Source organism: Erinaceus europaeus, chromosome 5 (genome assembly GCF_950295315.1).
Source record: "Erinaceus europaeus chromosome 5, mEriEur2.1, whole genome shotgun sequence".
NCBI lineage: Eukaryota > Metazoa > Chordata > Mammalia > Eulipotyphla > Erinaceidae > Erinaceus > Erinaceus europaeus.
The window spans coordinates 135,800,150-135,827,785 of record NC_080166.1 but is presented as its reverse complement, the minus strand read 5'-3'; the positions used below and the strand labels follow the sequence as shown (position 1 = coordinate 135,827,785).

General features: G+C 52.1%; 2 protein-coding genes across 2 annotated transcripts in view; both read left to right on the top strand.

Annotated features, from left to right (window-relative positions):
* The first annotated feature begins 1,226 nt into the window (after positions 1–1,226).
* On the top strand, positions 1,227–12,300 carry ARGLU1 (arginine and glutamate rich 1). Its single transcript, XM_060191853.1, has 5 exons — positions 1,227–1,426; positions 1,462–1,608; positions 4,044–4,269; positions 6,583–6,666; positions 11,466–12,300. The coding sequence occupies exons 1-5, from the start codon at positions 1,227–1,229 to the stop codon at positions 11,628–11,630; spliced, it is 822 nt and encodes a 273-aa protein (XP_060047836.1). The 3' UTR covers positions 11,631–12,300.
* An 8,068-nt stretch (positions 12,301–20,368) lies between these two features.
* EFNB2 (ephrin B2) overlaps positions 20,369–27,636 on the top strand; it is a 56,449-nt gene continuing 49,181 nt past the window's right edge. The window contains exon 1 of the mRNA XM_060191852.1: positions 20,369–20,954. Within this exon, the coding sequence (XP_060047835.1) occupies positions 20,833–20,954 (122 nt within the window). The 5' untranslated portion in view covers positions 20,369–20,832. The remainder of the gene's footprint in view (positions 20,955–27,636) is intronic.

The following is a 27,636-nucleotide window of genomic DNA, read 5'->3' as shown; positions in this document are numbered from 1 at the left end:
TGCACAGAGACTCTCGTGCAGGAAGTTCCAAAGTCCCAGGTTCAATCCCCCGCACCACCATCAGCCAGAGTTGAGCAGGGCTCTGGGTGAAAAAAATATATATATTTATATATATATGTATATATATTATACATGTTATAATATATTGTAATATGTATTAGTATTATATATTTTATAATTATATATAATTATAAATATATGGTATATATTATAATATATAGTTATATATTATAATATGTATTCGTAATATATATATATATATATATATATAAAGTAATTGCAGCTTACAGTCTAGGAATCACACCTAGACGCTACAAGCGGCACCTGCACTTGGCGGGCTGCCGCCCTAAACCGGCTCCCGCGTGCAGAGAGCGACCGGCAAACACCTAGGCCCCCGGGTGCTGGGTGCACGGTCCCTGGCTGCAAACCCGCACAGGGCACTCGGGGCTTGGGCTCCCGCGCAGCTGGCAGGTGGCGAAAAGGGCCGAGCGGGGCCGAGCGGGGTCCGGTGGAGCCGAGCGGGGCCGAGCGGGGCCGAGCGGGGATTGGTGGAGCCGAGCAGAACCGAGCGGGGATTGGTGGAGCCGAGCGGGGCCGAGCGGAGCCGAGCGGGGATTGGTGGAGCCGAGCGGGGCCGGGCGGGGATTGGTGGAGCCGAGCGGGGCCGGGCGGGGATTGGTGGAGCCGAGCGGGGCCGAGCGGGGATTGGTGGAGCCGAGCGGGGCCGGGCGGGGATTGGTGGAGCCGAGCGGGACCGAGCGGGGATTGGTGGAGCCGAGCGGGGCCGAGCGGGGATTGGTGGAGCCGAGCGCGGCCGGGCGGGGATTGGTGGAGCCGAGCGCGGCCGGGCGGGGATTGGTGGAGCCGAGCGCGGCCGAGCGCGGATTGGTGGAACCCAGCGCGGCCGGGCGGATCTGGGCGGGGCCGAGCGCTCCCGGAAGTGCTCGGGCGCCTCCGTCAGGGGGCGGGGCCCGCACGACGGCGCGTTCGGCGCGGGGCATTGTGGGCCGGGCGACCGGTGCCGGCGCGGCTGCCATCTTAGCTCCCTCAGCGGCCGCGGCCTGTTCGTCGGAGGCGGCCTCCGCGGCGACCGGAGAGCTCGGGGGAGGCGGCCCGGGGCGCCCGGCGGACAGCGCCTCTCGTCTCGCGGCGTCCCCGGGGCGGCGGCGGCGGAGCGGCCCGGAGCGGCGGCAGAGGCGGCGGCGTGGGCGGCCGGGCCGGGCGCGATGGGCCGGTCGCGGAGCCGGAGCTCGTCCCGCTCCAAGCACGCCAAGAGCAGCAAGCACAACAAGAAGCGCAGCCGCTCGCGCTCGCGCTCGCGGGACAAGGAGCGCGCGCGGAAACGCTCCAAGTCGCGGGACGGCAAGCGCGCGCGGCGGCGGGAGTCGCGGTCCCGCTCGCGCTCGGCCACGGCCGCCGCGTCCCGCCGGAGCGGGAGCGGGAGCGCGAACGGGAGCGCGAGCGGGAGCGGGAACGGGAGCGCGCCGCGTCCCCGCCCGACCGCATCGACATCTTCGGCCGCACCGTCAGCAAGCGCAGCAGCCTGGACGAGAAGCAGAAGCGCGAGGAGGAGGAGAAGAAGGCCGAGTTCGAGCGGCAGCGGAAGATGTGAGCGGCGGGGACGGGGCGCGTCTGAGGGGACACGGGGGGACCCTGGGGGAAGGGGGGCCTGAGGGGGCCCTGAGGGAGGCCGGGAATGGGGGAGGGGGGACCCTGAGGGAAGGGGGTCTGAGGGGACCCTGAGGGGGAGGGGGACCCTGAGGGAGAGGGGGAGGGGGACCCTGAGGGAGGCCGGGAATGGGGGAGGGGGGAACCCTGAGGGAAGGGGGTCTGAGGGGACCCTGAGGGAGAGGGGGAGGGGGGACCCTGAGGGAGACCGGGAATGGGGGCAGGGGGGAACCCTGAGGGAGGAGCACCTGAAGGAAGGGGGTCCTAGGAAGGGGACCCTGAGGGAGACCGGGAATGGGGGAGGGGGAAACCCTGAGGGAAGGGGGTCTGAGGGGAAGAGAGTCCTAGGAAGGGGACCCTGAGGGAGAGGGAAGGGGGGAACCCTGAGGGAAGAGGGTCTGAGGGGAAGGGTGTCCTAGGAAGGGGACCCTGAGGGAGGAGCGTCTGGGGGAGGGGGAACCTGAGGGAGAGGGAGACTCATGAGGAGGGGTCCCTGGGTGATGGGAGCCCGAGGGGGTTTCCTGAGGGAGGAGGGGGGGGGAGCGTCGACACTGGGCTGTGGGGGACCTTCCTAGCCGACTGAGTCCACATGGATCCCAGTCACTTTCAAAGCCAGCAACAAGCAGCTCCTGCCAGCTTTCAACCTGACCTGTTGACTGGCTACGGAAGAAGGGCAAACGCTAGAAGAAGAAGGGGGACCCCGGTCCGGGATGGGGGTGGAGACCCCGGGTGGTGGGAGGACCCCTGGGGACAGGCTCCCCCCGCGTCCCGCCCAGGCTCCTCCGGGGCGGAAGTGCGGGCGGGCGGGCGCCGAGCACGTGTGGGGCCGCGCCGGGGTGAGGGGCTGGGCGGCCCCCTCAGGCCTCACACAACGCGGGCGCACGGCCGAGCCCCTCCGGGGACCCTGTGGCGGCTGCGGGCCCCGTGTCCTGGAGCGAGTGCAGCCCCCGGCGCCTGCTGCGGGCGCGCGGCCCGGAACCGGAAGTCAGCGAGCCTCGTGCAGCGGGCCGAAGCTCCGGCCGCCCTGCCCGCCCGGTATGCGCAGGGCTGTTGCTGGCACCGACGGCCCCACGTGGTCGCGGTCGATTGAGAGCCCCGGGGTGTACAGTGCTTTCTTAAGAGCTTTGAGCTGCCTTTATCGCAAGAGAGACGCCTGGCCCTGTTTGGCCACTCGCAAAGCTTTCTCCCTGCAGGTGGGGTCCGGGGCTCGAACCTGGGTCCTTGCGCGCTGTAATGTGTGCGCTCAGCCGGGCGTGCCCCCGCTCGATCCCCAAACCGATACAAATACACATGCACACGTCTGATTGTTCTGCCAGAGCCTGCGTGGCCTTAGCTGGTGCTGGTAGTGGAATCTGGGACTTAACGGTGCTTCGGGCACGACGGTCTTCAGCGTGGTCAGACTGCTGTCGCCCACCCATCCCCTCCGTGTTTTCCCCTTTACCAAAGCCCTGCACAGCTCTGGGTTTCCATGGTGATGGGGACTGAACCTGTGCATCAGAGCTTTAGGCCTGATCAATGTCTGCATAATCTCCCCCACCCTCTCTATTCTGTTTATTCTGAAAGGGATTGTGGCCTGGCTGTGGGAGAACCAAGACACCAGATAGATCTGGTTTAAGGGGGTGGCAGACTTTCTTTATGGGTCTTTGGTTGGTTGTCCGTGTTTTTTAGTGCAGAATTTCATTTTGAGCAAATAAGTTGGTTTATAATAAATAGGATCAGGTTAAAGCATTGCTATGTACTTTGGCTTCTATTTATTTTTTTAAATTTATTATTATCTTTGTTTACTGGATAGAGACAGCCAGAAATCAAGAGGGGGGGGGGGTGATAGACACCTGCAGCCTTGCATCACCACTCATAAAGCTTTCCTCCTGCAGATGGGGAATGGGCCCTTGAACCTGGGTCCTTGCACATTATCAAAAGGAGGTAGAGGAATAGTAAAGGATAAGCGCATTCGCTAGCAGGCAGACTGTTGCCATGGTCTTGTTAGCTGGGTGAACTGCTCGCCCACCGCCTGCTTAGGTTCACCCGACTGTCAAGGCCGGTCCATTAGATGAGTGTATGTATACACTTAACTGTTCTCATTAAAAAGCTGGCAGCTAAAATAGCTTTCCTGTTGCAGCCTCACTGTAACATCTAAGTTGAAACCAACGGTTCATGAACTCTTGTGCACGTTAGTTTTTTCATATTTACCAAATGATGGAGCGGAAGTGATACATGACATTTGCATTTCTTACCATTATCATCTCCTTGAGTGTTATGTGAACACAAGTTGTAAAATCAGATCTATAATCAGGCTCAGTGTTTTGCAGACTGATACGTGATTTTTCAGATTCATTTCTTCTATCACTTACGCCCCCCCCCCCTTTGTTTGCTAGTCGGCAGCAGGAAATAGAAGAGAAGCTTATCGAGGAAGAAACAGCACGAAGAGTGGAAGAATTGGTGGCCAAAAGAGTAGAGGAAGAATTGGAGAAAAGGAAGGATGAAATCGAGCGAGAAGTTCTCCGAAGGGTGGAGGAGGCCAAGCGCATCATGGAAAAGCAGTTGCTCGAAGAACTCGAGCGACAGAGACAAGCTGAGCTTGCAGCCCAAAAAGCCAGAGAGGTAACGCTCGGTCGTTTGGAAAGTAGAGACAGTCCATGGCAAAACTTTCAGTGTCGGTGTGCCTCCTGCTCAGTTCAGAACGAGATGGAATGCAGACTAATTCCTTTCTCACCCAAACTTAACATTGCCGTGAAAGTTAATTTTTTAGCTTATTCAGAAGCGCTGACTGATTATAAAGAGATTTTCATAAAACATATTCAAGGATACTTTTTGATTGAATGGAACTGGCCTACATATTTTGAGAAGTGTTTGAAACTTTTGCCATGGCTGCAGGACTTACATTCTCTTTTGGGTGGGAGGGGGAGTCAGGGAGTGGTCGAGGGGAAAGGTCAAAACTCCACCCGTGGTTCTGGATTCTCCTCTGTTCTCCACTCTTGTTACCTAGACTGTGAGAGGCTTTGCGCCTTCAGTCAGGTCAGAAGAGCAGGGTCTACCGTTGAGTGACAGCACCTGCTGGGGAGAAGTAGGTTTTCCTTGTTCTTCTTTTTGCCTTTTATCCCTCGCCCTCTGCCCTAAATCCTGCTTCAACGCAACGGACTAATGCTAGCATTCTTGATCGCAAGACCCGCTGTATCCCTAATGTGTTTCAAGGAATCTTTTTAGGAGAAATGTCCAGATTATTCACCCACTTTTTTTTAGTATCTACTAACAACTCCTTTTTCCTCTAGAGAGTTAATGGAGGAACAGGTTGTCCTTGTCTGGAGTCGAGCTAAACACATGATTTGTTTTTTTTTTTATCAGCAGCTGCAGCAGAAGTTGAAAATGTCTTTCTGTGAGACAGTAATTTGCTACAGAAGCTTTATGGCTTATTTGCACTGATTACTCCAGGACTCTAAAACTTGTTGCAAGTCACTGAAACACTCAGTGCAAATTACTTGGCAGTGCTGGGTGTGTCTCAGCCCGAGCCCGAAGTCTAACTTGAATTCTGTTGGGGTTTGCCAGAGAAAAGCCCACAATTGTATTTCTTTGAACAGAACTCATTTCAAATCTATGATTTATTATCACTTACAATCTTGACATAATTGTGGACACGTGAGATAGCTCTGCTTTCTGAATACCTAGCTTTGCAAGCGCTTTTTCCCTTGTACAGTCTTTTAACTAGATGTACATTATCTGTGGTTAGTTGCTGTCATAAACTATGCAATTGAGTGCCTGAAATTTGATATATGTATACATATTATATCAGTGCCTTTAACAGTGGAAGCTACTTGGGGAGTAATGGTGCTTTCTTGTAGCGAGTTACTAATCATAGGAAGATTTTTTTCTCTTCATTTGCCTTTTTTTTGTTTTGTTTTGTTTCTTATTAACAGTTTTTTTTTTAACACGGACACAATCCTCTGACAGTCTGTCCAAATATTAAAATCATTTGAATATGTATGCTGTGATCTGAACACTGCCCAAATCATCAAGCAGTCTTCATGTAGTTTGCATTCTAAAGTATCATTAAATTCTCCAAGGAAAAAAAATAATAAATACAGAATTTTACTTGCTGACCATGCCACCCCTTGGATTCCTGACTTTCAGTTCAGACTGTAGATGACAAGCTAAGCTGCCTTAGAGATTGTCAACATCTGAATGTTCAGGCCATTTTCCCATGGAAGAAGCCCTTAGCTCCATGAAGTATGGATGACCATTTGTATTTTTCACTAACAGTAAATGTATTTTTCTTATTAATTGTTTGCCTTAGGAATGATGAATTACATTTTTTGTTCCTTCTTACCATAAACATCTGCATTCCTCAGCTCAGCCTTCCTTGTATGTTGTTCCTTTATAAATGGTTGAGCTGCTGATGCAGGTTTTGCCAAGCTAACAGTACAAATCATTTTAAAGAGGAAGCTGGCGCGTATGGCAGCCGAGGAGCACACTCTGCAGGACACGGGACAAGACAGTAAATATCCAACTTTTAATGCTGATTAAAGGAGTATAGGTAAAGAATACGTAGGTATACATGATTGGTGAGACAAATATTCACTTTATTTATATTTTATATATTATTTTTTTAATTTGGTAAATACTATCCAGTTTTGTAGTTGTCCTTGTTGATTTGTGTGATATTAAAGTATTAGTAATAAATGCCAGGAGACTATCCTTAGGGAGGGTTTAGTCGGTTGCTGTTTGGACTGGGCGGGTTGATGTGAACTTAGTGCTAGAAACCAATTGTAGTGACTGCACAGTTTAACGTGTCAGACAGAAGGTAGCTGTACAGCTACCCTGTAAGTCAGACCAAAAGAGTTCAGAGGAAGATTAGTAAATATTTATCAGTGAGAATAAACATTGTATTTTTCTAATATCCTAACATGTCCTCCCCTTTAGGAGGAAGAACGGGCAAAACGTGAGGAGCTTGAGCGAATACTGGAAGAGAATAACCGAAAAATTGCAGAAGCACAAGCCAAACTGGTAGGTCTGAGCCCTCTAGGGAGAACTGCCTTGCCTTCTCTGTTGAGATTTCGGGGCTAAGTTAACAGAAGGTGGAATGGTTCTATCTTCACTTAATTTATTGAATAGAGGCTGCCGGAAATCAAGAGGAAGGGGGGGATAGAGAGAGAAACACCTGAAACACTGCTTCGCCACTCAAAAAGCTTTCCCCCTGCAGATGGGGACCGGGGCTTGAACCCGGATCCTCAACCAGGTGTGCCACCACCTGGCCCGGAGGTTCTAATCTTAAAGAAAATTGCAAGATTTGCAATGCCCAGATTCAATCCCGTGCACTCCTTATGTAAGCCAGGGCTGGGCAGTGCTGTGGGGAAAAATGCTCTCAGTAAGTAGACAGAAGCACGCATGCTACTCGTGTCTTTAGTCCTAATCGTTCTTGTAGTTTTAGTAGAATCTGTTAAGAGTGTGGGTATATTTTCAGTCTCTGAATATCCAAGAAGAGAGCTAGAATGGAAGGGTTTCGTGGGCAGGAGAGACCTCTTGTGAAGGGAGACCAGAAGTGTAAGAAAATATCCTCAGTTCGTGGGGTGGGAGGAGGGTGGTGGGGCTGGAAAGGAAGGCATGCCACAGAGGGGCTCCTTGCTCTAGACTGGGAGCAACAGTGTAGGCTGCGGAGGTGGGGGGGTGATTGACAGGCCTGGAGCTGCCTGTAAAGGAGAAGCTGGCCTTGAGGAATTTACTGCTTCCCAACAGGAGCGGGGGTGATGCAAGCCAGTGGCTGGTCCATCCTGTGGTTTCTCTTTGATTTCCCAGCAGATCGAGTGTTGAGGGGTGGGAGCTGGAGCACCATCTCAGTGAGCGGATTGCCTCAGCCTCGGTGTCCCGTGGTGGGGAAGAGTGTGCGAGGGTGGTTGTGCAGACTCGTTCCATTCCTGGGGCTCCAGCACCATCGCAAGCCGGAGCAAAGCTGTGCTCAGGTTTAGCAAGAGGGAGCAAGGGAGGAGAGGAAGGAAGGGCAGCTTTGTTAAACAGGAGACGTTACAGCCATGGAGCGGCCGGGGATGTTTTCAAAGCTAGTGGGTCCCAGGCAGGAGCCTATGCAGAGCTGGCGAGCGCTTCCGGGGCACGACTCTCAACCTTGGGCTGAGCGGACTGAGCCCGCTGCCAGGTGAGGCAGTCACGTGCCCCGTAAGCGACGTGATGCCACTGCTCTTGGCGAGGCTGCCTGCCGGAGGAAATGAGATACAAATCGAGAGCTTTCAAAGTAGAGCTTTGAAAGCTCGGTGCCGTCTGGTGTGGTGCATGAGGCGTGGTGCACGTGTTGGCAGTCGAGTGGTAGGGACCGACTGGACTTTATTCCTGTCTGTTGACTCCAGTCTCTCAGCTCTCTCTACTTGTACAAAATACAGTTCAGATGAGCTACACACCTGTGGGACACTTGGCTGTCCACGTCTACACACCTTAGTGGCCTTGTGGGCTGTGCAGTACCGCTGTGCTGACGGCATGTTGTGGGGAAAACGAGAAAGTCTTGGGGAAAGAAAGAAGCCTGACTCTGAGAAAGTTTGGTAAAAATTCGGACGTGATCCAAGAGACAGGAAGAGGGAGCAGGCATGGCTGGCTGGCTCCGTGTTGGGAGATGGGAAGATGAAATAAAACCAAGGGCTGTGGTTAGGATCGAAGAGTTGATCAACAGACCGCGTGGGATCGTGAGAGCAGTGGAGCCTCCCAAGGGAAGGCCAGGCTCCCACTGAAAATACAGACGGCCAGGGAAAGGTAGAAGCAGGCTGGGGTGTGGACCGAAGCTAGGACTACCACATTCTACACCCCAAAGAGAATTTCAGTCCATACTCTGAGAGGAAGGAGATGCTAGGGAATGACCAGAGAGCACTGAACCCCAATTCCACCAGGAAGCAATTGTGGAAAACAACAGAGGGAACCAGACATGGTTTCACTTACCTAAGAGAAGAGAGGAAAAGGACACTCATCAAAGTATCCTCTACATAAAAAACTGATTAGAAGTAAGAGGAGAAATGGGGGAGCTAACTATTCTTAGGTTGTAGAAATATAATTTTAGGGTGGAGGGTAGATAGCGTAAGATAATGCAAATAGACTCTCATGCCTGAGGCTCCAAAGTCCCAGGTTCAATCCCCCCACACCACCATAAGCAAGAGCTGATCAGTGCTCTGGTTAAAAAATAAAAACATATATGCACTTTTAAAGAAATACTTATTTTTTTCCCCTGGCTCCCCACCTGCAAGGGAGTCACTTCACAGGTGGTGAAGCAGGTCTGCAGGTGTCTATCTTTCTCTCCCCCTCTATTTCTCTCTGTCCTATCCAACAATGACTACAACAATTGTAAAAAAGCAACAAAAAGGTATAAATAAAGATTTAAAAAAAATTTTTTTAATAATTTCTTTTTTTTTTTCTTTTTCTTTTTCTTTTTTCTTTTTTTTTTTTTTTATTAAAGAAAGGATTAATTAACAAAACCATAGGGTAGGAGGGGTACAACTCCACACAATTTCCACCGCCCAATCTCCATATCCCACCCCCTCCCCCGATAGCTTTCCCATTCTCTATCCCTCTGGGAGCATGGACCCAGGGTCATTGTGGGTTGCAGAAGGTAGAAGGTCTGGCTTCTGTAATTGCTTCCTCGCTGAACATGGGCGTTGACTGGTCGGTCCATACTCCCAGTCTGCCTCTCTCTTTCCCTAGTAGGATGGGTCTCTGGGGAAGCTGAGCTCCAGGACACATTGGTGGTGTCTTCAATCCAGGGAAGTCTGGTCGGCATCCTGATGACACCTGGAACCTGGTGACTGAAAAGAGAGTTAACATACAAAGCCAAAAAAATTGTTGAGCAATCATGGACCCAAAGCTTGGAAAAGTGGAGAGGAGGAAGTATTAGGGAGGTACTCACTGCAAACTCTAGTATACTTCTGCTTTCTTACTTTGGTGCCATACTCCAAACTCAGTCAATTTCTGCTTTGCGTTTCTACTTCTTTTTTTTTTTTTTTTTTTTTTTTTACATGCATAACATTCCCCAGATTCCCATTTAGCAATACAACCCCCACTATTTCATTCATCATTTTTCATGGACCTGTATTCTACCCACCCACCCCAGAGTCTTTTACTTTGGTGTAATACTCCAATTCCATTTCAGAAAAGAAAACACAAGTCGAACCTGAAATTTATTTCTTTATTGGGGAATTAATGTTTTACATTCAACAGTAAATACAATAGTTTGTACATGCATAACATTCCCCAGATTCCCGTTTAACAATACAACCCCCACTATGTCATTCATCATTTAAAGAAATACTTTAATACTTATTTACCGGAGCACTGTTCAGCTCTGGCTTATGGTGGTGTGGGAGGATTGAACCTGGGACTTTAGAGCCTCGGGTATGACAGTCTGTTTGCATAATCATTATGCTATATTTGCTTCTCCTAATTCTATTTTTCTAATACATATTGAAATGGGAAAATGTTAAAATGTAAAGGTGGCGTAAGCTTTACCTCTTTCTGAGATACATGATTTTTTAACTCTGGTGCACTGCTCAGTTCTGACTTAGGTTGGGGTTGAGGTTCCCACCAAAGTTTTGTCCCTCCCTGGTGGAGCCTAAAGATGCTGCAAAGGTTACTGTGACTATTTAACAGTGAGGCCAGAGGGGCCAGGCGGTGGTGCTCCTGGTTTAAGTGTACACACAACAGCGTGCAAGGACCCCAGGTTCAAGCCCCTAGTTCCACATGCAGAGGGAAAGAGAAAGCTTTACAAGTGGTGAAGTAGAGCTGTGGGTGTCTCTTGTTTCTCCATATCCCCTCCCTTCTAATTTCTCTCGAGTTCATCCAATAATAAATAATTTTAAACATCTTTAAAATTGAGGTCAGGTAACTTCAGAAAGGGATGACTTGGCATAACAGACTAAAAATGCAAAAATTACAAGAAGCTTTGTCTGGCCTAGGCAGAAGTAACCCTGGGGTTAGATAAATCCTTTGATGTAAGGGGACTGTGTTGTGTATTGTAAGATGTCAGGAACCAGACCCTCTCCTTCCAGCTGTACCAAGGGTGGGTGGGTGTACACACACACCTGCAGCTTGTTGAGACTTGAGGTGGGCAAGGTGTCTTGGAGAGACAGGAAGGAGAAACTTGCTAGCTAAGCAGCTGTGGGAGTGGGCTGAGCTTGCTTGCTACCAGGGGAGCTGGGGAAAATGCAGGAAGTAGTTGCTTGAAGCCTAGGGACTTCATTTGCTCAGTGTCCATTTTGTGGTCATTACCATCTGGGTTTTTCTTCCCCTTGGGAGAAAGGGATTTTGCAGCCTGGGTCCCATGGGGTCCCCACCATACACACACACACAGTCTTGTATGCCTTTGGAATTTCTGATCTAGCTACAGTAGTAATTGGTAGAAAACATACTCTGCATAAGTCAGTGCCTTGTTTTATAGTAGACAGTGTTACTCTGATGCACTGAATGAATAGATAAGACTAAACTGATACTGTTCTTAAAACACTACTTGTAGAGATTGCATAATGGTTATACCAGATCCCAGGTTCAGTCCCTGCACCACCATAAACCAGAGCTGAGCAGTACTTTTTGCTCTGGTAAGGGGGAAAAAAAACCTGAAGAGATCTCTTTCCATTTTCAAAACTGTCTTCAGTGCTTTCCTTTAACTTGCTTGTATGTCTTTCAAGACCTCAAACTGAGGTCTTGGAATCAGTGTTGAACTGTTGAAACCTGTGTCAGGCTGCCATTTGATTTCTTAAATTACTGCCAATCCATGACATGAAATTCATAGACAGTTTTAATTTTTTATTTGTAATTTCCAGGCTGAAGAACAGTTGAGAATTGTTGAAGAACAAAGAAAGATTCATGAGGAAAGGATGAAACTAGAACAAGAGCGACAGCGTCAGCAAAAAGAAGAACAAAAAATGATTCTGGGCAAAGGGAAGTCCAGGCCAAAACTGTCCTTCTCCCTAAAAACCCAGGATTGAATCAGAAACTGAACTTTTTACAAGGAAAACCGGGAAAACTCTGTATGGTAGCTTCATGTTGAAGTGTTCTTTTGTTTTGTTTTTTATTTTTATTATTTTTTTTAATTTGGAAACTCTGGAAAGTTCGCTTGTTCCTAATTGGGGCTGTGCTCTGCAATTCCTTCTCGTCCCTTCTACTTACACATACGTCGAATCCTTACCAGACCGTCCGGTCTTCTCACAAGGGAGCTGCTTTTCACTTGGCCTGGAGTTGGGACTCGGCGGCCTGAAGAGGAGCAGATGGCTTTGTGAGCTGGATGGTCCGATAGGGTTTTGAGCGCACCTCTGACTTCAGAGTATTACTCTGCTCACCACCTCATTATGCTGGCCTTGCCAACTTTTTGTCTTTTTTATATATTTATAAAAAAGGGAAAAGTTGGCCGCTCCTGGGTATCTGGAGCCGTGTGGCGTGGCATCTGCCTGAGCGAGTCCCTGGGGCTCTTGCTCTTGGCGTTAATCGACACAGGTAAGGAAACATCAGTTCCCTGGACCCGGAACAGGCACACCAGGCACACGGCTCAGGATTGTCTCTGTTGAGCTTGTTTGCATTTTACTGACAAGATCAAACCAGCACCCCCCCCCGTTATGTAAATAAATGATTTTTGTCGAATAAAGTCGTCTTAAATTCTTATGTTGAAGCAATTTTTCTTTTCAAGTTTGGTTATGTCTTAAAGAGGAGGGTGGTTTACTTCTTGATGGTCAGCAGTTTAGAAGTCCTGCAACTGGCAGTACATAACATCGAACAGAATATAGAATATATATTCCGGATGAACTCCAGTAAAGTACTTGCGGATCAGCAGTCTGGCAGTTGGCCAAATACCGAATCTGTTACACAGCAGCTGCCACATCAGCGTGACTTGAAAAAAGACTGAACCCAGAAAAAGGCCTCAGCTTTCAGAGCCGAGCCTCTCTTAGGATGTATTTGCACCACAAACGAAGGCTAACCACTAGTACAATGTTTCTATTCTAGAAATACACAGGAGCTTTAGATGAAATATTCTCGGAGTGGTCCACCAGGAAGAATTTCATTAGCCAGCCTTACACCACCACGACAGGCCACAAGGCAGTCATCCAGCAGGGTGCTTGTAGGTGTGCTTTCAGACAGACAGAGCTACTTAAGGTTGGGCGTGGGGCATTGCTTTTTTGCATGTGGTGGCTTTTTTTATACACCAAAACCCGACTCATTTATCCTTAACTATGTTCGATTCTACTGGTACTAAGGCACATACTTAGAGGACAAAGGCATGAATACAAAATAACACCTGAGACACAGAAACATAAGAGTAGAGAAAATATTCTAAGTCCTGAGACGACCATGCACGCTAAGAAAAATGCTATTGCTTCTGTTTGAGCTCTTCAGTGAGCATAAGGACCCGTAAGGTGGATTTGTATCTTTAAGAAGTTACAGTTATCAGTCGGCATGAATTGGTAGTGTGAACTGACAGTAAAAACGTTCTCTGTCATTCTGAAATATGACTCGTTGGCCTGAAGGCTAGAGGTGGTTCACACTTTTTGAACCTACCATGGAGCTTCATGACTCTTAATTAGTGTTTTTCTGTGTGCAGATCCACTGTTCCAACCTTGTCTATTTTCAAGCTTTGGAAAATGTTGAATTGTTCTTTTGTATGAGTATCCTCAGCATTTCTTAAGAGAGTAACCTGGACTTGCGGTATTTATAACCAGCTTCTGTGTGCCTTTTCATTTAAACCTTTTTTCTCCATGCTGCCGCTGAGTGACCTATGGAGGGGACTTCTTACTGTTGAAGTTCACGGCAGAGACGGGATTTTCCTGCTCTAGCTGGCAGGAAGGATGTCATTGTTAATGAAGTCCAGCCCACCCCACTGCCTCTGCTGCAGCAGTATGGAGTCCTCATTGGTTTTCTGGTTTTGTTGCCACTGCCTTGATGACCACAGACATATTAGAGAAGTTGAAATCCTCCACTAGCCCTTGAGATGTTGCCTGCTTTATTAGTAGATACGCTATTCTTCTTAATTTGTTTTTATATTTTTCGTGCATTGTAGAATAGTTGATGACATTGTTTCTATTACAGTATTTTTAATATGTAGTTAACTGCCATTTATACTGTGGAGTTTGCAGAATTACTGTATAAACAAAACCTTGAAATTAGTTTGGTGTGAGGACTCTGTTTTGGGTGGAGGGAGGAAGGGGGGGTACTTCCAAGTCAATTAACTTCACTGCTTCAGTTTCCATTGTGAGTTTGTAGCAGACTGGACCTCCGGTAGGTACCCTCTGCCCTCTGGAGTCCAGTTGTGCTAGTTAAATTGCTATACGGTCCCCTTTATAGATGGAGCACTGGCAGTCCGACTCCAGTGCCCTGGACTCCCTCAAGTCAAGCAGATTCACGTGCCCATTCCAGATGTTCACTCTGTACTGAGGCTCGTTCACCTACGTTTTATTAACTGGAGCTCCTCGCAGCTGTCATGTTTGCTGCTGCTTCACACTCAGACTCACCCAACTGTTAGATTTCTGACCTGTGAGGAATTCCCAACTCAGGACAGCTTAGATTTTGAGGCTCCAATGCTTGCAGGAGACTGAACACCCTAGCCCAGCGGGCAGAGTGAGGGAGTGAATGAGTGAGTACCTCCAGGCACTAGGGAAGGGAGAGGGCAGTGAGGGGCCTGGGACAGGACTCTGGAAAGGCCAAAGCCTCAGGCCTGGCTTCTCATCTGAGTATCACTTAACACTTGATTCCTTTCTGTATGGCCTTTGTTATCTGTGAAGGTTTTGCTTGCTCTCCTGTTGATTTACTGGGGTTGGATAAAGAAGAACCGTTATAAATTAAGATGGGCAATGTGTGGCTAAGTTTCACTGCAAGTCATCTGAAAGGATTGTATTTCCTGAGCTTCCAGTGGTTGACCCAGGATCGAAAGAACACTTACCGGTTTTGTACAGCTTTTTTTCTCCCCCCTTGAGACTTGATGTCAAGCACAAGAGTGATCTGACAGCCTCCTCACACCAGTCATCGAAGGGGTGTTTCTGTACTGAGGATAGTGCCAGTGTATTTCATGAATCAGGTACAAGTGTGGATCACTCCACCTGACTTGGAGTTGCTACTTCTCCATCCGCCAGATGGTGCCTCCCTTATAGTTGAGGCTTTCGTAAATCCTGTTCGGTCAAAATTTTCTATAGCCTGGCCTATGGAAACTATAATAAAGGACATAGTTGCCACTGGATTTCTTTGTAAAGGGGCAAATATTTCAGTGGAGCAACTTAAGGTCTGTTCTTAGAACTGCTGTCAGTAACATGCCCTTTTTGTTTAGAACAGTGTTTAACTGCATTTCCATCCTCATTATCAGTCAAGCGGAAGGCTTGTTATTAGAGGTGATACTAGTGCAGTGTTACACTAACAAGGGTAAGGACATGATAGTACAGTACTAGTGTAGGTGTTGATAGGATTAATGAGTCATCAAGTCACAGGTTAGCTGTTAGCTGATTTATCTCCCCAGCTCTCCCTACTCCAGTTTGGAATGCCAACTAGCACTTGGCTGGTAATCTAATCCCTACAGGCTCGAAGATGAGGAAATAAGGGCATGAGCCAGCCGCGCCAACTAGTCGGGGTCAGATTTTCTTTCCACATGGGCTGCTTTCAAACTAGTAATGTTCGAACTGCAAGGTTAGATTGAGGTAGAAATTTCAATGACTGGCGTAGTGGAAGATGATGATATTTTGGCTCCATAAAGAATACATTGTGATGGTCTGTGAGGTGGGAGATAACACTGAACTCAAGGGGGAAATCTTGTCCTGGGACCACTGTGACCACAGTTCCAATACAGTAGCTAACACTTAGTAAACTCAAATGCTTCCATGCTGAGTACTCTTTTTTTTTTATAAGCAGGCTAGGTATGACAAAACTCATTTAAAGGTTTATCCCTAGAGCAAATAGACCAAAACTCATTTCTCTTAAGAATTCTGAAATATGGGGGTCAGGCGATATAGTGCAGCGGGTTAAGCGCACGTGGCGCAAAGTGCAAGTACCGGCGGAAAGATCCCCCGGCTCCCCACCTGCAGGGGAGTCGCTTCAAGGTGAAGCAGATCTGCAGGTGTCTTTCTCTCCCCCTCTCTGTCTTCCCCTCCTCTCTCCATTTCTCTGTCCTATCCAACAATGAACGACATCATCAACAACAATAATAACCACAACAAGGCTACAAAAACAAGGGCAACAAAAGGGGGAAAAAAATGGCCTCCAGGAGCGGTGGATTCATGGTGCAGGCACCTAGCACCAGCAATAACCCTGGAGGCGCAAAAAAAATAATAATTCTGAAATGTTCAATGACATACATGCAATGTCAAAAAAAATAATAAAATAGACCTTCAAGCCACATAGAAGGTTTCTAACTGGGACAGCATGTAATCCATGTGTAGTTACATTCAGAAAAATCTTGTGTGCTGTGTTTCTTGTTTTGCAGAAGTCACGTTAAAGATGTCCTTTAAAACATGTCTTAGGGGTGGAGGGTAGATAGCATAATGGTTATGCAAACAGACTCTCATGCCTGAGGCTCCAAAGTCCCAGGTTCAATCCCCCGCACCACCATAAACCAGAGCTAAACAGTGCTCTGGTTAAAAAAAAAAAAAAAAAAAAAAAAAGCACTGGACTCTCAAGCACGAGGTCCTAAGTTTGATCCTCGGCAGCACATGTATCAAAGTGATGTCTGGTTCTCTCTCTCTCCCTCTCTCTCTCCTACTATCTTTCTCATTAATAAATAAATAAAAATCTTAAAATAAAATAAAATAAAACATGTCTTAGAGTGGTCCGGGAGGTGGTGCATCAGACTCTTGAGCATGAGGTCCTGAGTTCAATCCCCGGCAGCACATGTACCAGGGGGATGCCTGGTTCTTTCTCTCTCCTATGTTTCTCATTAATAAATAAAATCTTTATTAAAAAAAAAAACCATGTCTTAGAATTGGAATAGTCTACAATAGATACATAAGAAACCTCCCCAAAGTCTAAAGACTAAAGCAATACTTAAGACATTCAGAGGAGGGGTCGGGTGGTAGTGCAGTGGGTTAAGCACTAGGAGGCGTAAAGCACAAGGACTCGCTCAAGGATACCAGTTCGAGCCCCCAGCTCCCCAACTGCAGGGGATCTCTTCACCAGTGGTGAAGCAGGTCTGCAGGAGTCTTTTTCTCTCCCCTTCTGTCTTCCCCTCCTGTCTCAATTTCTCTCTGTCCTACCCAACAACAACAGCAATAACAACAATAATAATAACCACAAGGGCAACAAAAGGGGGAAAAGCCTCCAGGAGCAGAGTATTTGTGGTGCAAGCACTGAGCCTCAGCAATAATCCTGGAGACAAAAAAAAGAAAAAAAAAGAAATTCAGAGGGGGGCAGAGTACTGTGCATTAACTTGGACAGCAAAATTAATCTTGTTTTAAATATTTATATATTTAACATAAATATATATATTTAACATATATATAACACATATATTAATATATATTTTATATTTAACATAACATCCTACATGTATTCCAGATTCTGTCAACTGTAACTGATTGAAATCCACCACTAAAGAAAAAAAAAAAAAGATTGACTTTTAGGAAAACTTCTAAACCCTATGGATGCAGTAACTTTTGCTAAAATCTACTTTGGGGCCGGGTAGACAGCATAATGGTTATGCAAAAAGACTCAAGCCTGAGGCTCCAAGTTTTCAGACTGAGTTCCCCACTCTACCTTAAACCAGAGCCAGGCATTGCTATAATAATAATGGGTTTAAGTATGTATTGATAAAACTGAGACACTCAACTCCATTTCAGCAATTCAATTGTGAAGTTTGTAAAGTTGTAAAGCAAATTGATAGCATACGAGAAGGTATTGGACTGATGAGATTTGGTTCTCGGAAAGCTTGTCTTACACCTTGCTGTGTGTAGAGTATCCACCTCTGTATTGTTTGTCTCTCCGAAGGCAGGGGGGGGGGGGAGGATCAAAATCTGCCCAGCACTGAAGCCCTGATAACAATCCTCCCCTCCACACCTAAAAAAAAAGTATTTCTTGTTTAGGATTTTAGTTGTTAACTCGATGTACACTTAAAAAAAAAGGGGGTAGTTTTTAAAATGGACATTTACATTTTTCCCAGGATTAAATGCTTTCGATGTGGAAGTGTCTGAGTGACTAAAAATGGACGTCACGGTTATTTTCAGACAACACAAATTTCCTGATTTCCTCTGCCTGGGGGAGGGATGTAGAAATTCCGAGGTTACAACATAAAGTCTTATCGTTTGTGTCTGTCCACTCAGTTATGGAAATTGCCACAGTACTCAGATCTTCTGTGGTCGTTTTTTTTTTTTTTTTTTTTTTTTTTCACCTTCCACTTTAAGCGCATGCTTAAAAAGTCTTCAGACTCTTCTAAGAATCTGCTCAAGATTCCGGACTCTATTTACCAGCTTTGAGCCTTTTCACAACACTTCTTACTTAAAAACTAACCGCTGGCATTTTTTTTCGTCCTCTAGACTATCCGAGGAAACTTGCTAGCCTGCAACAATGTCGGATCTTAACATAACAATTCAGTCTTTACAAAGCCAACCCTTCCTCGTTGAAATGTCTATCAGAACCTGGCAAAGCAGGGTGGAGAGAAACGAATACTCAGAAATAAGAGAAACGAATAATCAGAAATAAGAGGCTCCAAAGAGGAGCGAAAGAAAAAAGCTGACGGCTAAGTATTCAGGTATCAGCGCTGGATGTGGACCATCTGTGTGTCTGTCTGCTCGAACTTTCCCTTCGAGGGGCATTTGGCTGAGGAAATGCAGTGTGTGTACAAGGACAGTGGCCGGTTCCCTGTATTTGAAACTTTAAAGCAATGTCGGCAGGGGCAGGATGCCTCTTAAAAGGTGTGTGTGTGTGTGTGTGTGTGTGTGTGTGTGTGTGCATGTGTCTGTGTGTGCATGTGTGTGTGTGTGTCTGTGTGTGTATGTGTCTGTGTGTGCATGTGTGTGTGTGTCTGTGTGTGCGTGTGTCTGTGTGTGCATGTGTGTGTGTGTCTGTGTGCGTGTGCATGTGTGTGTGTCTGTGTGTGTGTGTGTGTGTGTGTGTGTAATTCCCGGGGATATTCTTTGTTTTCCGTAGCCCTTTTGCTCCTAGGCTGGGGTGCTGGAACTTGGGAGGAAGGGAGCGAGCCGGTGACCTCAGGGGTCCAGGATTAAGAGCTGAGATTTAAGATCTTGCTGAGGGTACCTGGAGTGGGGTGATATTCCTGTGGTGCTTGGAGACTGCTGGGGAGAAGGTCTTGGCTCAAGTGGATGTGAGTTATTTTGATTTGAGGGCGCAGTAGAGATAGTGACCCCAGGACAACCGGGATTTCTGGAGACAAGCCGGGGATGGGCGTTCTGACACTTAGGAGTTTGCTGGGGCTGGGGGTGGGGGTGGGGGCGCAGAGAAGGATCCTGTCATTTTTGAGGATACTGGAGGTGAGGTCCTGACACTTGGGGAGGTTATGTGGGGTCCTGGGATTCAGGGGTCCAGACGGTGACCCCAGGGGTCTTGGGCCTTAGGAAGGAGATGGGGATGGGTGTCCTGAGACCCAGGAGCTTGGGACAGGAGTTCCTGTACTCAGGAGCTTTCTGGGGGCACGGGAGGGGGTTTCTGAGACTTCTGGGGTGCTGGGGATAGGAGTTCTTGTACTCGGGAGCTTTCTGGGGCATGAGAGGGAGGGTCCTGAGTCTTTTGGGGTGCTGGGGACAGGAGTTCTTGTACTCGGGAGCTTTCTGGGGGCACGGGAGGGGGTTTCTGAGACTTTTGGGGTGCTGGGGTCAGGAGTTCTTGTATTTGGAACTTTTCTGGGGGCATGAGAGGGAGGGTCCTGAGTCTTTTGGGGTGCTGGGGACAGGAGTTCTTGTACTCAGAAGCTTTCTGGGGCCATGGGGGGGTTCCTGAGTCTTTTGGGGTGCTGGGGATAGGAGTTCTTGTACTCGGTGGCTTGCCAGGAGCACAGGAGGGGGGGTCCTGAACTTTTTGGGTGCTGGGAGTGGGCTCTCCGGCTCTCGGTGAGGGCGCTTGCTGGGGGCGCCGGGGGCTTCCTGCGATGGGGCACGGGGCGCAGCGCTGCGAGACCGCGGGTCCCGGGGCCCTGCCGTGTCCGGCCGCTAGTGGGCGCTGTGGCTCCGTGGAAGCGGCGAGCGGGCGCCGGCCGGCCCCTCCCCGGAGCATCGGCGGGGAAGCGGGGAAGCGGGGAAGCGCTCCAGCCTCCCGTGCGGGCTGCGTGCCGCCCGCCGCACCCCGACATTCCCGGACACCTTGGGGCGCGCGAGTGGGTCCCCGAGGCCACCTCAGGGTGCAGGCGGGCCCCGCCGACCCGCCCGCAGACCCGGTGCACGGCGCCTCCCCCCCACCCCGGGCATCGGGGGGACCCCCGCCATCCAGCCGGAGGGCCTCGGGGCGGCCGCTGCCCCCCACGCGCGGCCAAAGCGCCCCCCCCCCACCGACGGGGTCCCCCAGGTGGCATCTGGAACCGATGGGAGGTGGGGACAGGTGTCCGGTCTTGCCGCCCTCGGGGGTCCCCGGACGAGCCCGGCCCCCCCACACCCCCCCCGACCCCTCCCCCGACCCCCGCGACTGGGCACCGCCCCCCATCTGCCCGGGGCCGGGGGCGGGGCTCACCTGTCCCGGTCCCCCCCCGAGGGGCGGGGCGACGGACGGGCGGGCCGGCCGGCCAATCATCGCGCGGCGGCGGTGCGGAGAGCCAATGGGAGGCGCGGCGCGGGGCGGGGCGTGGCCTTTATAAGGGCTGACAGCGCCGGCCGCGAGGACTCCTCGGCGGGGACGCGGCGCCGGGAGCGGGAGTCGCGCAGCACCGGAGCCGGCACACAAAGGCCCGCCGCCCGCCGCCCGCCGCCGCCGCCACCCGGACCTCGGAACCCCGCACCCCGGACGTCGGACCCCGCACCATGGCACCGCGCCGCCGCGCGCCCGGGCCGCCTGCGCCCCTGGATCTATAGTGCCCGCGCCCACCCCCCCCCCGGAGCCCCCGCCCGGCACCCTGGAGCCGCCCGGGAGTCGGCCGTCCCAGCTGCGTCCGGCGCGGCGCCCCGGAGCCCCGCGGCCCGCGCCCTGAGGCCCCGCCGCCCCCCGCGCCGCGCCGCGCCGCGCCGCACCCAGAGGCCCCAGCGCCAGGGCCCCGACCCCCGCGCCCCGCGCCCCGAGCGCCCGGCCATGGCCGTGCGGAGGGCCCCCGCGTGGAAGTACTGCTGGGGACTCGCGATGGTGCTGTGCCGGACAGCCGTGGCCAGGTCCATCGTGCTCGAGCCCATCTACTGGAATTCCTCCAACTCCAAGTAAGTGGCCCCCGGGGCCCCGCGCCCTCGGCGGCTCTCGGCGGCTCGGGTGTCGCGCCAGCCCGGGAAGGTGTCCGATGGCGACACCTGAGCCTCGGCGCTGCCCCGGGACCGGGGAGCCGGGGCCACACGCGCCGCTGAGTGCTGTGTGGGGGGCCCGAGTCGGGGTGCAGCCGCAGAGGGGCCGAGAGAGAGAGAAGGTGGCCGGGCGCCCCCAGACCCCGCACCCCGGGGAGGTGGCTGCGCGGCCCCCCACCGCACCCCCGGGACCCCGCGCCCCTGGCCGAGAGAGAAGGTGGCCGGGCGCCCCCAGATCCCGCACCCTGGGGAGGTGGCTGCGCGCCCTCCCCAGACCCCGCGCCCCCGGGACCCAGCGGCCTTGGCCGGGCGCCCTGGGCGGGGCGCTCCCCGGGATCGCGGCCGTGCGCACCCCCCGGCAGGGCACCCCGGGAAGGTGGCTGCGCGCCCCCAGACCCCGCGCCCCGGGCCAGGCGCAGCCCGGAAAGGTGGCTGCGCGCCCGCACCCCCGACCCCGCTGCTTTCGGCTTCCGCGAGCGCAAGCGCGGGGACCCCGCCGGAGAGTCCGGGCGGCCGGCCTTCCCTCCCCTCCCTGCGGGGAGAGGGGGCCCCGGGTCCCGCCCTGCGTGTCCGTGCCGGCGGCTCCGAGCGCCCCGAGGGTGAGGACCCGCCCGCGCAGCTGGAGGCCGGGCCCCGCGCCCCCCGGTCCCCCCGCACCTCGGGCAGGAAGGGACCCCCGGAACCCACCGGCCTGCGGGGACTTCGGTTGCGGCCAGGCCCGGAGAACTTCCCGCGCGCGCGCCCACCCGGAATGTGCGCCCGCCGCCCTTCCTCTCGGCGTGGCCCACGACGAGGTCCTGGGGGTGGCGGCTGTTTGGAGTCGTGAACCCCGAGTGTGGCCTGGGGCAACCCGGCGAGCCGGACTCCGAGACTAGAGTGAAGACTGGGGCGGGGAGGGGGTGCGGGCCCAGGTTGGGGGTCCCCTCGCACTTCCAGAACTGGTGTTCTATTTCTCTGTCTCTGTCTCTCTGTATCTTTCTCTCTCTGGGAAGTGACATGCATTTCAGAGCGATGCTTTCCCCCACCCCCCACCCCCCAGTCCGGCTGGCTCGAACCCGTGCTGAGCCGCGCGCCCCGGCGGTGGATCGGGTCTGGGCTGACACTTTGCAACCTGCTGGTCCGGGGAGGCCACTGCGAGCGCCCCCCCCCCCCCATCCCCACCCCTTCCCGGCGGCCTGGGCCTGGCTGGGCTCCGTGTGCGGTGGGGGGTGGGCGGGGGGCGCCTGGGGCTCCTGTGTCTGCGGGGACTGTCGGGGCGGGGGGGTGGGGGGGCTGCGGTCCGCCTGCGCGCACAACGGGGCGGCCGGGGCGCTGGCGGGTGGGGGCCGGGCAGGAGCCGGGCAGGAGCTGCTCTTGGAGCCGGGTAGGAGCCAGGCAGGACCCGCGCAAAGCCGGGCAGAAGCCGGGCAGGAGCCAGGCAGGACCCGCGCTAGGAGCCGGGCAGGAGCCGGGCAGGAGCCAGGCAGGACCTGCGCAAAGCCGGGCAGAAGCCGGGAAGGACCCGCGCTAGGAGCCGGGCAGGAACAGGGCAGGAGCCGCGCTAGGAGCCGGGCAGGAGCCGCGCTAGGAACCGGGTAGGAACAGGGCAGGAGCCGGGCAGGACCCGCGCTAGGAGCCGGGCAGGAACAGGGCAGGAGCCGGGCAGGAGCCGGGTAGGAGCCGGGCAGGACCCGCGCTAGGAACCGGGCAGAGCCGGGCAGGAGCCGGGCAGGAGCCGCCTGTAGCAGCCCCGCGCCTACAGAGGTCACTCTTCATGCACAGAGCGGCCAGGCCCGCCCAGCCTCTTCCCCAGCTCCTGGCACTTTCACCCGCGGCCTCTCTTGGGTGGGGTGGGGGCTGTGTGTGTGGGTTTGCTCCCCCTCCCCCGTCCAGCTCTGTGTTTCCCTCCTCTGCAGCCTGGAGCTGGCGGTGGAAGTGAGCGCTCGCTTCTTGGAGAGAGCAGACTGGTCTTGACTTCCAGCGAGGGGTCAGGCCCGGCTGCCTTCTCCTGGGGAGCTGGGAGGGGTGGGGGGCGGCGGCTGCCGGTCTCTGCACCTCCCCTCCCCCCTTGTGAGGACCCGGCTGGGTTTGGCAAACCCGCTCCCAGAGGCCTGCGTAGTGCAGAGGCTTGGCGGCGGTACTGGGTCCTCAGTCTTTGTGGAGGTTTTGCTCAGGCCTCGCTGGCGGGGAATTGCTTTTTTCCCCCATTCTCCTGAATGTGGCAGAGCAAATGGCCCAGAGGACCAGACTCACAAGCTGGGGGTTCCGGGTTGGATTCCCCAGGTCCTGCACGTGTGGGTGTGATGCTCTGGTTTCTCTCTCCTGTGCAATCAAGACATCTTGAAAAAAATAGACATGACTGCGTTCACCTGATGGTGGAAGACTTGGTCAGTTTCTCCCTGAGGGGGGAAAAAAAAAGAAAAAAGAAAGCTTACCCAGTAGAATCTGGGTTGCCCGCAGCCTGTGATCAGGCAGCTGTCTCCCTGAGAGAAAGGCTGTGAAATACAAATGAATCTTCTCTTCTCTTTTCTTTTCTTTCCATTTCCTTTCTAATTTGAAGACGGAGAGAAACTTCAGGAAGGCTTCTGGGATGGGAATAGGGGGTCAGTTGACTCGTTTACTGGATTCCTTTCCGGGGAAAAGTTTCTGGCAGCCGAGAGAGAGAGAGATGGCAGGAAGGCCCTGGGCTTGCAGAACGCCCTTCCAGGAGCTGAGGACACCGGGTCTGTGGGGGATCCGGCCATCGCTCCTGAGACTTGGTTTTCTGCCGGCTGAGTTCCTTGGGCAGGTGGAGGGAGGACAGAGGAGCCTGGGTCCTTTGTCAGCTTCCACCTTCTACAACCACCATCTTTCACTCACCCTGTTTGCCACTTAGGGAGTTTCTGTAGGAAGGCGGAAGCGCTCTCTCTCTCTCTCTCTCTCTCTCTCTCTGTCTGTCTCTGTCTCTGTCTCTCTGTCTCTCTACTTGGACAGATGGTTTTCATCAGCTACCCAGTGAGATGTGTGTGTGTGTGTGTCTGTCTGTCTGCCTGTGGAGAGAGGCTTGGTTGACCTGTAACCATATAGATGGTGTAGCTATTTTATCATTATTTCCCCTCTTTAACTCAGAGAGAACAGCACAAAAACCTAGCTTCCATTTTTAATTAGCATTTCAGCCCGAGCAATTTTTTCCAAGCATGATGTTTTTGCCAAAATAAAATGGTTGGCCCTCCCCCTCCCCACTTTCCTCTCTTCTCTTCTCTTGTAAGACATTAATTTCACTTTTGAGCGTGCATGGGTATGAATTACGAATCTCAGCGGGGCATTGAATTCTTGTAAGGGGGGGGCGGTTGCCCACCCGAGGGACCTTGTGCTGCTGAGCAGAGCAGTTCGCCTTGATCATGTCACTTCTGCCCACTGAACCCCAGCTCCTGATACTTACTGAGCGGCCCACAAGAAAGGCCGGGTAACACCCAGATAAGTGCCAGCGTCTGGGTACACCGTAGCCGGGACGGGGTGGGTAGGGGGGAGAGAACCAGGGCGCTAGGCTAGGAGCTGTCAGAGATGGATAAAATAAACTCCAATGGCGAGCTCTGTTTAAACAGCCCATTCAGCTGCATATATAAGCCAGCCGGCCTGCCATTGTGTCTGAAATTCTGATTTTTGTAGGTAAACAAATGCACATTCAGCCCTGATTGAATAGGCTCTTGAACTGTGCTCCCGGGTTTGTGTTTGGGTTAATCTTGTCGGTTTTAATAGAGAGGGAGGGAGGGAGGGAGAGGGGAGAGAGTGAGAGAGCATGTACAAAGCGCCCCCTCCCCAGGGGCCGTCATGCTCCCTGTCCACATTCCACACAGGATGAGAAACCCAAGGTAATGGGCTGGCAGGCGGCTCTTGGGGATAGGGAGAATGGTGGCACTCCTGAGGATTTATTGGGGGGCGATGTCTGAAGATTACACTCTATAACACACCCCCTCCTCCCCCAGATAACAGCAGCTGAAATGGAGGCTGGGGTTTATGAAACCCTCGGTGGTTATAAATCTGTCACTCCAACCCAGGACTCAAAAGAAATGCAAATGATCCCCCCCCCCACGTTCTAAACACCTCTCCCCACCCCACCCCCAGGCCCCTGGACAAGTGGCCCTTGGAGTAGCTCAGCCTCAGGGCTGTGGAGCAAGGCTCAGCCTGAGCCTGAGCATGAGCTCTGCAAACTTCCTTGTGGCTTGTGGGGCAGCGCCATCTCCCCTGGAAGCAGGGCTTTAGAGTAAGGTGTCACCCCCCTGCCCCTGAATTCCAGAAGGCGGCTTGCTGGGCGCTCAGGGGCCACCATGCTTGGGGCCCTGCTTCTAGAGCATCTTGGGAAGCCTGCCACCAGAGGTCCCAGCACCACCATAAGGATGTCCCATCCTAGTGGGAGAAGCCGCTCTGGGAATAAGATTGTCCTCTAACCACTAGGCCCTCCCCCCACCTCGGTGCCACAAAGCAGGTCCTTAAGCATAGGGATAGTGAAAACTTTATCTAGGGCTGGAGAGACAGCATCATGCTTGTACAGAGAGTCTCCTGCCTGAGGCTCCGAGGTTCAATCCCCAGCACCACCATCAGCCAGAGCTGAGCAGGACTCTGAGGGAAAAACAATGATGATAGTAATAGTAACAATAATAGGGCTGGGGAGACAGCACAGGTCTGCAAAGGACTTTCCTGCCTGAGGCTCTAAGGTCCAGGTTCGATCCCCAGCACCACCTACACACACACACACACACACACATACACACATACCCCAAAGCTGAGCAGGGCTTTGACCTTTCTCCCTATATGTCTTTCATTAAAATAATGTATTAAAAATAAAACAGCTTTGTCTACAAAAGGCCCCTGGGAAGAAGAGGATGCCGGCTGCTGCCCAGGCATTGTGTTTGTTTGACAGGCAGGCTGCTCACCCAGGGTCCACAGACTTCCACCTTTGGGTGTGTGGGGTGGGGGCGCTGAGGGACAAAATCAAATATTTTGATTCAGAATACCGCAGGACCCAAGAAAGTGGAAACTACTGCTCTGGAGTTAGTTCTTTCAGGAAATATCAACACACACACACACACACACACACACACACACACACACACACACACACACATTTTTTTTTTTTAAGATGAATGAGAATGAGTTGAGGGAGGACTCTTAGCAAAAGCAAAGGGAAACAGGAGCCCCCCCACCCGCTTGGAAAAAACTCCTATGGTTCCATTGTCTGCCCAAAGCCCCAGCACACAAAGGCAGGAGCCCAGAGACCCCTCTCCCCCTCTCCCCCTCTCCTGGCAGTGATGGGACTCTCCTTACTTTAGTGCCTGCCAGCCAGGACTCCCCTGTTTAAACTTGTTCAGTTCTCATTTCAGATTCAGGACCCCGAGAGCCCGTGTGAACCGGGGAGATTTCTTTAGTAATCCATTTTGTCATTGGGAACCAAAAATAAATAAATAAATAAACTAAATAATAAAAGTGGAAAAGGGTCAGGCACAATTTGCTTTTTATTTTTAGGCAAATCAAGCCAGGCCTTCGTTAATCAGGGGATTACAAGACAGACCCCGATCTTTACAGCTGTAATGTAAATCAAGGGCAGGGTCTAAAGAAACTGATCGCTTTTGATTGAAGCCCAGTTAAAAAAAAAGGCCCAGCGGAGGGAGCTGGCGTGATCTGATTGTATGGCAATGAAACCACCATTTTCTGTCTTTCAGATAAAAATAATGTGGCAAATCCATGCGGCTCAGAAGATGTGAGGGCAGATAAAGAGGGGACTCCATGGCAACGTATAGATTTAGCCCGATGGTGGTGGAAATGACAGGTCCCCCAAAAAGAGACGGAGAGAGGGAAAGACCCTTGCTCCAGGCTTTTATGTCAGAATCAGGAATCACACCCCTCCCTGGAAACTGGGATTAGGAAGTATGAAAGGCCTTCTTGTGGCCTGGGTCTCAGCAAGACAGGAAAGCCAAGCTGTTTGTTCAGTTCTTGCTCACCGGTGGCAGATAATACAGCCAAGGTAGATTTCACTGACTGAGAGAGCTTGCGATGGAGGGGAGCCCTGGTTTCCTTTCCTAACTCCTGGCCTGCAGGGGCCAGCAGCCCTTCTGTGGGATTAGCCCTGGGCTGCAGCCCGGGCCCTGCTGGGCTGGAAGGGAGACCAGAGGGCCTAGTAAGGGGCCTGGGGGAGCAGAAAAGAAAACAGACCTTTTGATTTCAGCAGGCCTATTCAGGCCCAGCAAGGCCTGAGAAACGAAGGTAAACAGTAGGAATATGCCTCTCCTGGGGCCGGCAGGCGGGACTAACTCCTCTTCCTTTTGTCCTCTCCACCCTGCAAACAACCTGCCTCTCTCTCTCTCTCTCTCTCTCAATGAGCAGTTTTCTGTTCAAATCACTTACTCACTGACAGGCCTAAACCACTAGGCTTTCTCTCTTACTGATGCTCACAATGCAAAAAAAAAAACAGCTGCATAAATAATAACGATGATGATGATGATAATGTGAGCCCAGCAGTCTGACAAGGAAGAGTCTGGAAGGACAGCCTCGTAGTGTCTGAGTGTCCCTCTATTCCGAGCCACCTTGTAAAGACACTGGATGTTCGTGCTGGGCCTGCCGTGCTTTCCCTGAACAGAAGGGGCCTTGA

Coding starts and splice junctions, on each gene's coding strand:
- ARGLU1 (XM_060191853.1), top strand. CDS start 1,227: ATGGGCCGGTCGCGGAGCCGGAGCTCGTCCCGCTCCAAGCACGCCAAG. Junction 1,609..4,043: donor TTCGAGCGGCAGCGGAAGAT/GTGAGCGGCGGG, acceptor TTTGTTTGCTAG/TCGGCAGCAGGAAATAGAAG. Junction 4,270..6,582: donor CAGCCCAAAAAGCCAGAGAG/GTAACGCTCGGT, acceptor CCTCCCCTTTAG/GAGGAAGAACGGGCAAAACG.